This window comes from Balaenoptera musculus, chromosome 4 (assembly GCF_009873245.2).
Source record: "Balaenoptera musculus isolate JJ_BM4_2016_0621 chromosome 4, mBalMus1.pri.v3, whole genome shotgun sequence".
Classification (NCBI taxonomy): domain Eukaryota; kingdom Metazoa; phylum Chordata; class Mammalia; order Artiodactyla; family Balaenopteridae; genus Balaenoptera; species Balaenoptera musculus.
In genome coordinates, this window is record NC_045788.1 from 6,710,303 (window position 1) to 6,722,419 (window position 12,117).

The window sequence follows — 12,117 nt, forward strand, 5'->3', positions numbered from 1 at the left end:
AGTCTGTTGACTGCTTAGCTGGTTCAGAATTCAGAAAGGAAGCGGTGTGCTCTTTGGTGGGTACTCACACCCCAACAGGATAAAGTTTACTTTCCTACACTCAGCACTTTGAGTAACAGTAGAAGCTCATATGGGAGATGTCTAAAAATCAGCTGTATTTTTGTCTGTCCCTCTCCTCATTCATCTTTCTCACAGATGCAAAGTAGAAAAACTGGGGGCGAGTGCGGGACTGTTTCTAAAACCATAACACTCTTCTTTAGCTAGATTTTTTTTCCTGAGTGACAATGGGCAAGATGCAGTGGATCACTCCAGAGACACAATAAGTGTCTCTCCTCTCGAAAATCTCTCACCGATGGGCTGTGGATTTTTATGAAACTTCACACAAGTGCAACAATTCTGAACACCTTCCTCAACATGCTTACAACCTAAGAACTAAGGATGTAATCAGTCATCAACCAGATCGTACATTTGCCCTGTAAACTCAATCTGCCAGAAGAAGAAAACACACCACCAGATTAAGAGCTTTTTAAAATATAATTTAAAACTATTTTGTACCAGTACAATATATTAATTTTACAAATGTAAAATTTTATCTGCTGTTAAAGCATTTGCAAAAAACCACACATCCTACTTCAGCTTTATTGCACAATATCTATAAGAAAATATTAATTTTTAAATTAGAAAACATAAAAATGCTTTCAATATAGAAGAGACAATCTGATTTTAAAGACAATACTCTATAAGGAGGTCTACCCAGAAAATAACAAACTTTCACAGGATACCAAGCTGGCCAGATGCTTCGGCAGATCCAGTACAAAGCACTGTTGAAAACCAGTCCAAGTTACTTAATCCAAACTGTATCATCCTTCTTCATTAGAAATCCAGATGCCACTCAAGGTGGTTTCTTATACTTTAAAAAGTTGAGGCATTTCTCAGTTGTGAGCATTCTGAATATATCTTACATATGAAAAACAATCCTTCCAACTTCACAGCCATCTGCAGGGTTTTTTCCTTCATGCAGATTATCTCTGGCAACTGTGTTTAATGTCTATCAAATAATCATTTCAATTCTTTTATGCTGATAGAAAACATCAAGTTAAATATACCTTTAAACCTAGTCCTTTACAAAAATCAGTTTATAAATTTGTATCATAAAAATTAGTGTCGAGACCATCAAGGTGGCCTTCGTTTGTTTTATATGAGTTGGTTCTCCCAGAGTTGGGAATGGTGGATGTCCCACTTTTCAATGTAGTGTTAATCAGGAAATAAATCCAAGCACTAAGCTGGAATCCCAAGACGGGTTAATGAGGTTGTATGATGGATTTTAGTGGGATAGTATTACCCTGGGTATATATACCAATGTAGGTATTAAAATACTGACAGCAAATCTTGGTGGTAATTTAATTCATCTCCGACAATGAATATAATCTGGAGATGCAAAAGGAAAAATGTTCATAAGTACATATCAGTTGTGTGTATTGTAGAAAGGGAAAAAAATCCTTATTTAGTAGAACAAGGATTCAATAAATTTGATACATTAAATAGATTATACATCTTTTTTTATTAAAGTATGTTAATTCAATCTCAAGTGTTTGCAAATGGATGCCTTTGTGGCCCAGAAAATTGCCTTTTGGAAATTATGGCCTGCATAAGCAAAGTCAAATATAGTACTACACACTCGTGTAGAGAAAGTAATTATTAAAATAGTGGTTATGCACTCACAAGTTTGTTGTAGGTAGACAGAATTATCAAAAACCCAGATGCTTATAAAAAAGTTTGCATTATTTAGAATTTCTTCCGTAGGAATCAAAGCAGTTGCTTTCTGGAACTGCATTTTTTCAGAACTGTTCAAAGCACCTCATCTAGATGAGTGTTTTTTAAAAATATATATAAAAAGTCTACCATGAGACTTCAAACATCACATATTTCACCTTTTACGGGCTTTTTATCATGCATCCCTTCCTTTAAAGTCCTTCAGAATAAAATAAAAATAAACTCTCACATTCCATTAGAAAAAAAGGGAAACATTCACGGTCTGAAAATTTTCTGCATTCCCCCAAATCTTGGTACTATGTGCAATTTCCTCATATACAAGTTTTGAGGAAACCCCTGATCATCTATTACTGAATATTCAGCTAATGGACATGACATAGAAAGTTGACATTAATTGTAGTGAATAGATTAAAATCTATTCCATAAAACAAAAATGTTCTATGACTTCAATTTAAATACATATCTAAAAAGCTAAGAGGAGGTGTTCTGTTTGTTTTTTGAAAGTGCTAATTATTACAAGTATCTTCAATACATTATGTCCAATTCTTTGTAAAACTAAACCATGCTTTAGGCACACTGCTTGATGAGTTTCTAAGAAGCAGAGGAAAAAAAATATCACTTGTCAATTAATCCAGCTTCCTTAATTTTACTGAAGAAGAATTTCTCCAGGATATTGGCACATTTGTAGTATTCACTCTCAGGGGGGTTGTACTCTTTGCAATTGGTAAAGACGCGCTGTAAGTCTGCCATGAATAATTTCTTAGACACGTAGTACCTATTCTTGAGGCGTTCGCTCATGGTTTTCAGATCTGCACAGGAAAAAAAAATATTAGCCATCTTTGACTCCTTTTAAACACCAGCTGACAAAAGTGAGATCGGGAAGGAAATCTATGTCATCAGTTTGATCACATTTGCACCATCCCAATGCCTTTCTTTAAGAGAAGTTCATATGATCAAGGAAAACAGTTCTTGAATCTTATGTTCTTCCTTTTGTGAGGGTATCCTGTGCAAAATCACAGTGTTTTAACATTGAAGGGACCATTATTAGTCATCTGGCCCAATCCCCTCTCCAGCACGAGGAAGCTAAGTAGATTAGCAGCAATAAGTACGATGAACTAAGTACTGTTAGCTCTTCATTCAGAATTATACAGAAGAGGCTTTGTCTATACATGGAGCAGAGCAGGTGGAACATTAGTATCGAATCATTTCATTACTTAAATCAGAACAATCAGACTGAGTTTGTTTCTCTAAATTCACAGTTGTTCTGGTGCTGCAGAGGTAGAACTAAAATGGAGAAACAGATCATAAATACATCTGCAAATACACCAATGACCTTGCAAGTAAAATGGTTCCGGTGAATTTAGTTTCATGCTCCATCAATGAAATAAGAATGACAAACTTTACCTAATAATCTATTTTCTAAAGCAAGTAAGCCTTGCGAGACAATTGTCAAAAAAGAATATTTTCCCAATATATCTACTTGCTTTAAATTATTTTACAAAGGAAAACAGAGCTTCATCTAAACTTATAAGAATATAATGGGGCTTCTTTCGTCCTCATTCTCAGAACCACTTTAAAGAATTCCATGAAGATTAGAAGATGCTAACATTTGTCTATTTATAGGTCCCTAGTTGTCTCTAAGCCTGGTTCTATCATTAAAAATTATATCAACTATTAAATTGGATTAGCAGATACACACTACTATATATGAAATAAACAAGGTCCTATTGTATAGCACAGGGAACTGTATTCGATATCCTGTAATAAACCATAATAGAAAAGAATATGAAAAAAATTATATAAACTATGCATGAAAAAATAAGTCAAAATCACTAAAGAAATACTTCTGACTACCAACAACCCAAATTCCCACTATATTATCAAATTTTCCAGAGGGAGAGAAACTGACAACCAAATACACTGGGATTATCATTTAATAAGATAAATAAACTTATGTGCAACATCCCAAAATGGGGAGAAATTCATTTGCATCAAAATCCTAAATCTACCACAAAACTCCAAAGGAAAAATAGGAAATATCTGCTTTCGCCTATTTCCTTTGACTAAAGCCTTTTTTTTTTTTTTTTTTTTTTTAATAAAGCCTATCTTGGTTAGAAGTATGTCATCACATCTGTGAATTCAACTTTCCATTTTCTTTCTTCTCTAACTGAAACAGTTTGGAGGGAGAGAAAAACTGAAAAGTGTTGAGCTACACAAAGGCTTGACAAACAGCCCAGTAAACGTGTCACCTGAGTGTAACTGAACAGCTGAAGAGGTGCTCTCATTGAATAAAGAAAGAGCAGTGGCACCGGCCTCTCTGGGTAAAACTGTATGCTTACCCTCCCCCCACCTAAATGCCCACCACTTAGGATGTGCTGCCTGATGTTTACCATGTTTACCATGTTTAGAAGGAAGAGACGTGTGACCGAAAAAACAAAAATTAAAAAAAATAAAGGGGGAAAAAAGAATGAAACTTGACACAAAGAAGTTTATGCAAAAGCTTTCCCCACTATTTTTTGGAAGGCAGGAGGAAAGGAGTGATGGGGAGAGCCTCAAATACAGCAGAAACAAATCATGAAAGTGTTTGGAGCTTGCTGAATAATTACAACCAACTCTGCATGTTTCCTTTCTCTATTTCCTTTCCATTCTGAAGTTATAGATAACAGCTTCCTTCCTCTGGCCTTCTTAGAAGCTTCTGGTTGACCAAATGGCCTGGGTTACAAAAGAAGGTGACTGAACACTGGTGAACACAAACATGGAGACACCACTAAATTATTCATTAAATCCCCAAAAGTTGGCAATTCTGGGTAAATAGGAAAGCCCTGCCTAGCTATCCATGTGTGGGATAGCTTGGGCCGCTCCTCAGACGCTGTACTGAATGCCATTTCCTTAACGAAACAGGTTGGATCTCATCCATATGGAAGAAAAGAGGTTTTTTTTTAGGGCATGGGGGGGAAGAGAAGAAATGTTTTTTTGAAAAAGCCACGGAGGCAATGGCAGAAGAAGTGGACTTACTGATTGTCAGTCTTGTCCTCAAAGACATGACCATCTTAGGGGCAAGGGCATCCCAAGAAAAAAAAAGCATTGCTCCAAGCAAAGAACACCATTTCCTGTTTTCATTAACGCTGCTTACACACACCTCAGCCCACCACTGGCCTTGCTCAGTGGGGTCGATTGTCCCCTCACGAGCGTTCAGCTGTGCGCGCAAGTGGTGTCCAGCTGGCGAGGTTCCCACCCTCCTCCGGCTGGACCAAGCAAAAAAATTCCGGAGAGCAGGCTGTGAGTAGGCTGTGACAGACAGGACCCACGGGACCTGCCACCGCAGGGCTTCAGAGTGCACGTGGACAGGGCCGAAGACCGTTCTCCCCAGGCTCACGCAACCTCCCGTGAGCATTTCACAAAAGAACCTGAGGCAGCCCAGGTGACGAGGATGCAAAGGTCAGGTAAGTCTGGAAATGGACTTGAAGGGTTTTAGCATATTTTTCACATCCTGGGAGATAGTGATTCCCAAGTCACCCTTCCAGTCAGAATTCTACACTCCTTCAACCCTTTTACTCTGATTTTCATGTACTGAAATACACAGAAGCGAGGCAGATAGAAAAGGGAAAGAAAAGCGTATGGATGTGTGTCCACTTTAGGGACCAGAGACTACTGAAATCATTACCACCACTATGTAAAACATTCGTGTGATGATGCCACAGAAAACGTCTACAAATAACTCTGTTATCGGGGAGCTAATGGGTCCCTTTCACTCTTCCTTTCACATCTTAATACCTTCTTAGCACCAGGTAGAAAAGGGACAGAAGATACAGGCTCTCTCCAGAAAAATGGCCACACAGCTGATTGGAAAAAAAAAAAAAAAAATTCAGCTAGTGGTCTGTCATCTGCACAATGCCGAATTAGTTTAATTTGGGGATTCTCAATTGACTCAATTAATCATTCCTTTTAGCCTGGTGCAGACACAGCAGCAAGTTCCACAATTCTACATTTCCAAAGGCATTTTTTTTGTTTGTTTTCGGATGTGGGACAAAGCTTAAAATAGGAGTATAATTAGTGACACTCAGTCTCCTTCAGGAGCATGGAAAATCAAGAGCTGCATTAATGATGATTTCTCCATCTAAGAGTACAGCAGCCAAGCGGCTTGATCTAACTTCGTCTGTTTACCTTCAAAATTTCTCAGACTCTCCAAGCACATCTAGGGGACAAGCTGATGTTTTTCCATTTGCAACCAAACAGAATATAAGCAAGGTTATGTCCACACAGCTGACTCTCATCCCTAGTGCTGTCTGCAGCTGGCATTGATGGTGTGGGCGCCACAGGGCAGCAGCAGGAGCCTAATGAACACGGCCATCCCCATCCCTTTACCCTCCTGCTCTGATTCCACTGGCCCTCCACCCTACAACGGAAGAGTGCACATCAACCTCAGCACCCCTCTGTCCCCCACACCGCCATCCAGAGAGTTTTAAATCTATACTTAGAAAATGTTAATGGCATTACCCATGGGGAACCTTATAACTTCATAATATCCCGGAGCTTCTGTTCTCTTCACGGGTTCCATGAAGGGCCAAGCGCTTTGATGGCTCTTGGGTAAAGAAAAAAGTAAGGTATCTAATATGGAAATGCCATGTGGGAAATCATTTCAAAATATTTGCATGAGGTGAAGGAAAAGAAAACACCCACCTTCACCTGCTGGAGAATGCTCTTGAGCGTGCTGTAAAGCTGGTCGGGGTCTCTGGGCTCTTTACTTGAAAGGAAAAGAATAAACAAGAAGGAACAATGATTAGTTTTCTCTTCTCTTGCCAAGTGGTTCCAGCTCATTTTTACATAAACTTAAAATTAGAACCATTCCAGAATTTTTTATGAAAATTGAAAGCTAACAAGTGTTATGACGGTGACTACAGTCAGTTTGCCTGTTTTCTCTAAGTTTCTGGGAGGGGAAAAAAAAAACACTTGCATTAATATCCTCTGGCCCATCATACTTACCTTTTCTCTTTTCCACTCGGTTTCCAGCCTGTCTCTCCTATATATCAACAAAATTAAACACTGAATGAGAACTGCTTTTGGTCAAGAGAATAACATATTTAATAGTTATCAAAAATACAATAAATTATAGCCACGACTCAATAAATGTCTGTATCTGAAAAGAGACTGAACTTAACTACAGTTAATTCTTTACTTCCTCATACACCTAACAATACAAAGCATTTCCAAGACTGACACTGCTCTATCTGTTAGTAGTTTTTAAAGCAGGAACTTCAACCTTTCAGAGGAAAGCATAAAAAACAAATATGTCTGGTACTGTGGGTGGGTATTTTTTTAAAACCCTAAGTCACCTTTTTTGCTAATCACCCTGTGAAAGAGTTAAGCTGTTGTTTCAGGTTGGAACAAACTCTGTCCTGGTCTCTAGCTTATTTGGGGCAGACCCTGCTTGTAATGCAAGATGGTTTACTGTAGCAGAAAGAAGACACAGCCTGGAGTCCAATCGACCTGGACTGATTTCTTATTCTCTCCTTAAAAGCTAATGTACCCGAGATAAGTTAGTCAACCTTTGCCTCTGTTTATCAACCTATAAAACAGAACTCCAAAACTGAGCTGATGTGATTCCTTTTGAGATTAGTTGATATATGTAAAAACACACAAAACAAACAAACAGAAGAATACCTGGCACATGTAGGCATTCAGTGATAGGGTAGCTATTGATAAGGATAATATATGGAAGCAAAATTTCCAGGTCTGACAAGGAAAGTAAGATCTGCTGTAGGGTATACTCTGTAATGAAGAAATATATCTTGCCCATATAATGTCTTATTTTCTCTGGAGAATTTTAGTTTGTTTGCTTTGGTTTTGTTTATATTAAATCTTCAATATACTGGATGATCCTGGATTTGAACCCAATGAAAGTACCGATATTCATAGCTTTTGATCTCCAAAAACAGCTATTTTATATGTTTTAACCCAATACAACTCACCTCTAATATACTCACAGAGAAGAACCCTTGGGAAAACTACTCTAAAATAGGGAACTTGAAACAAAGTATATGCTTTGCAATCATCTTGTTCGGAGGTTTGCGGAAACTAATTCAGCCTAAGCACAGTTCTATGCAGGTTGCAGCCAGGAGGGCAGTGAGGCAGGGTGCCAACAGCAAGATGTCTAGAAGAGGCCAGGATGGGGCTGCTACTATTCCTGGCGGTCAGTGGCCACGCACTGTTTAAGGTTAAAGGGCTTAACCATCCTGAGGCTCAACCTTCCCCTCTGAGTAGAATTCCCTGCCATCAAGGTCACATATGGGGAGTGTCCAGCACGGTGCCACAAGTAACAGGCTCTCATAAACGATGGACATTAACGGCTACAACAAGAGGTCGACTAAGTTCTCTTCGATTTGTTTGCACTGGGAAACAGAGAAAAGATGTAAAAGGAAAGCATTTCCTCCCTTCTTAAAGACTACAATAACACAAATGGAGACGGACAGGGGAAAAAGCTTTCCAAATCACTGCATTCTGGTATAACTGTTTCCAACACCCTCATGGCATTACCAAAAGGTTTTGCTTTTAGAAGAAGATCTATACATACGAATTCCAGGAATGCTTTCTATCGGGATCTGCCGGACTCCATCTTTAAAACAGGAAAGTCCCGGGTAGACTTTCCGAATCTGGGCTTGTTTTCTTTCTATCAGCTTTTTAATGATCTGTAAAGCACAAGAAGAAAATATGTTTAGTGACAGAAGTCTGTGGCTACAGTTTAAGTCAGTCAGTCTAAGGAGTCATTTTCCTAACAAAATTAAGTCTTCAGGAAACAAAAGGGTGAATGCTATTAAACAGTAAGACATGAAAGCGTTCTATTATACCATGCCTTTAATGTCATTCACCCAGCCGTCTTTGAATACTTGTCCCCTGCCATTGAAAAGAAGCCAATACTGAGAGAACACACTGTCCCAAGGGCCCACTGTCCTCTTTAGCATAAGCGCCAAATGTTTTGCCCCCTCCCCTGGGAGCCTCGGCTGCAGCAGCCCAGGCAACGTCGGAACCTCTTCACATCCCACGACCAGGAGCTGTTCCCTTCTACTCGAGGGGAGGACAAACTCACGAAGTCCCCAAAGCCTGGGAGGATGGCCTTCCTATTATTCACATTTTTCAAGGCTTGAGCCCCAACCTATGCTGTCCGCATCCAAAAAGCAGCTCTAAAGAGCAAAGGCAACCCAACCAGGATGGGGGCCACCAGAACTGATTAGGGAATTTTGAGAGGTGTCCGTTTGTTTCATAAAATAATTCCTAATGCCCTGAGGTAACTATTTCCAGAGCAGTTCTCCCTTTGAAAAAGGAAAGGAAAAAATAAGATAAAATAGCCCTCAAAAATCACCATCTTGAGATTAACCATATCATAACTGAATTTTGGAAAACACAAAACAGTAGCAGTCATTAATTGAATTCACAAAGGAAAACAAAAAAATTCTAGTTCCTAACTGCTTGATCTCAGACATAAGGCTGGTAAATGCCACAGCATGAATGCATAATCTTAACAATTAAACACAGGACTCCATAAAATGAATGGGACTGGCAAAATATATTCCTGGTAAATCTACTCAGGGCTGTCCAATAGAAATATCATGTAAACCACTCATGTAATTTAAAATTTTCCAGTTAACTACTTTAAAAAAAAGAAAAAAAAAGTAAAAAGAAACAGGTGAAATTTTAACAATATATTTTTATTTAACCCAATATATCTAAAATATTATCATTGCAGCATATGTTCAAGAGAAAAAAATTATAAGATATTTTACATGTTTTTATTCACACTAGGTCTTCAAAATCAGAGTGTATTTTACACGTACAGCACGTCTCAGTTTTGACTGGCCATGCGGCAAGCACCCAATAGCCACGTATGGCCAGTGGCTACCACCTGGGACAGAGCAGATCTAAATGGATGCTCTGCATTTATTTGTAAGTCCAAGACTTTTTAAAAAAGAATCCCTGGAAATAACCTAAATGTCCATTGACAGATGAATGGATAAAGAAAATGTGGTACATACATACAATGGAATATTACTCAGCCATAAAAAAGCATAAAATAATGCCATTTGCCACAACATGGATGGACCTAGAGATGATCATACTAAGTGAAGTAAGTCAGGCATAGAAAGACAAATATCATATGATATCACTTATATGTGGAATCTAAAAAAATGATACAAAGGAACTTATTTGCAAAACAGACACAGACTCACAGGCACAGAAAACAAACTTATGGTTATCAAAGGGGAAAGGGGGAAGGAATAAACTAGGAGTTTGGGGTTAACATATACACACTACTATATATAAAATAGATAAACAGCAAGGTCCTACTGCAGAGCACAGGGAACTATACTTAATATTCTGCAATAACCTATAATGGAAAAGAATCTAAAAAAGAATAGATGTGTATAACTCACTTTGCTGTACACCTGAAACCAACACAACACTGTAAACCAACTACGTTTCAGTAAAAAAAAATTTTTAAAGAAAGAATCCCAATGACAATTTCTTATCTGAAGGCCTTCAGAAAATATAGTTTCAAATATAATTTTGAAAGTTTCTTCTCTTCACCAAGGATGCCCTCAAATGTGCCAGCCTAGCAGGTGGCTTCCATACCCTCAGGTAGCACCTTGAGGTGACTGGTAATGGAGGTGGGGTGCGGGGGGCTTCGCAACCTCTCTGCGCCTCTGAGATCACTTTGGAGAAAGAAGACATTTCACTTCCGTTCCAGTCTCTTATCTTCACCTCCCTAGAAAATGTCTTCACTTCATCACCATGTTGTCATCTTTCTCTACTCAAACCCATCTCTCATTCCACTGCTGTTGGTGTTAGTCTTCCCAAACAGAAAACTGGGGGGGACGCCCCCACCTTTAATATTTCACCAAGTTTTAGCATGTCTTCCTACAAAGATCCCATTGCTTTTCCTCACTCTTACTTTGGCCCCTCCAAGCCCAGTCTCAGGTAGCCTCACATGTGAGCTGAGATTTAAGAATTACCCCCGCTTCCCAGCCCCCCAGACACACCCACACTCAGTCCTGCCTGCTCACACTTTCTCAAATAGTGGCCTTCATCACCCACACACCTACGGTCCCAGGTGTGCAGGTCCCCGTGAATCCACTTACGTTGGACTCTGAATCTCTGCTCATGCTTGATTCCCGTCCAGGCCACCCCGTCCTAGACGCGTGTCCCATGACGCCACCTCCGAAGATGCGAGATGGTGCGAGGGCCGCTGCATCCCACCCTGCCTTGGAGCCCTCACTCCCCACAGCACTCAGCTCCCACCCGCCGCTCCGCCTGTGCAGCTGCGCTGGTTCTCTCTCCACCCCCGCTAACCACAACCACAACTGACTGCTCTGTACGCTTCCAGGGCGGGGAAGGCCCTCCACCTCCCTACAGTCTGTTCCTTCCCACTATTCATCCCTCCCTTCCCCAAGGGGGTTTCCAGAGTTGGAATGAATGACACTTGTAAAACATCACTTGAATTCTGTGGAAGAAGATATTATGTGAATCCAAATACCTTCTTAGGGCGACCTCCGATCTCTCATGCATTCAGTGGTGCGCCTGTTAGGGAAGGCTGGAGGCTGAGAGGGAGGTGGCGGGGGAGGAATCCAAGGGGAGAGAAAGGGGAAGGGGACGGGGCACTGTCTTCTCAAAAGCTGAGGCTTTGCTGCCATCTAAAACAGCTCTGCGCGGAGGGCTTCCCCTGCATGCAGGAAGGGCCCACTGATCTGGACTCTGAATTTGCAAACCCCGCAGGGGGGATCCTGCTCTTGGCTTCTACTGCGGAGATGAGCTGGAGAAGGAGGAGCACGGTGACAGGGGACAGCAATGAGGACGGCTGCCCTCGGCTTGCAGCCTCTGATTGCTGCACAAGGGGCTGCGAATTCGGCCTGCTCCTTAAGCCCAGCGGAGAAGAGGGAGAGGAGCCTTCTGTGCTTTTATTAACTCTCCAAGCACCCTATGTGGAATACTGTCTTAGGCTGACATCTCTGACCAAGAAACAACAGAGGTTGTTTTTATTTTCTAATTTAATAAAAGCCTTTTGCTCACTTCCACGGGAAGCATAAGAACAACTCTGAGCTACTTTAAGTAAAAGGAAAATACTTACTGAGCACCTACTATACACCAGACACTGCATAAAGAGCTTTACATCTGTTATGTCAGTGACATCTGACAAGTAACTAAGAACTGGGATCAGGGAAATGAGCAGAAACCAGAAAACAAAGATAGGTTTAAGGCAGAGGTCTTTTTTGTTACTCACTAGAGAAAAGTACACTCGAATGAATAACAGAAGTATAAAGTGGGACTGATGTGGGGTGACCCAGGTGCAAATTC

At 40.2% G+C, this 12,117-nt stretch overlaps 1 protein-coding gene across 2 annotated transcripts in view; it reads right to left on the minus strand.

Annotated features, from left to right (window-relative positions):
* Positions 1–519: 519 nt before the first annotated feature.
* The window catches only part of KAT2B (lysine acetyltransferase 2B), a 104,200-nt gene continuing 92,602 nt past the window's right edge, over positions 520–12,117 (minus strand). Inside the window, exons 14-18 of one of the 2 annotated variants that reach the window (XM_036850349.1) lie at positions 8,345–8,459; positions 6,757–6,793; positions 6,454–6,517; positions 6,271–6,355; positions 520–2,582 (exon numbers count right to left, since the gene is read on the minus strand). In XM_036850349.1, the coding sequence (XP_036706244.1) occupies positions 2,389–2,582; positions 6,271–6,355; positions 6,454–6,517; positions 6,757–6,793; positions 8,345–8,459 (495 nt within the window). In that variant the 3' untranslated portion in view covers positions 520–2,388. The remainder of the gene's footprint in view (positions 2,583–6,270; positions 6,356–6,453; positions 6,518–6,756; positions 6,794–8,344; positions 8,460–12,117) is intronic. The other variant, XM_036850350.1, reaches the window with a different exon arrangement.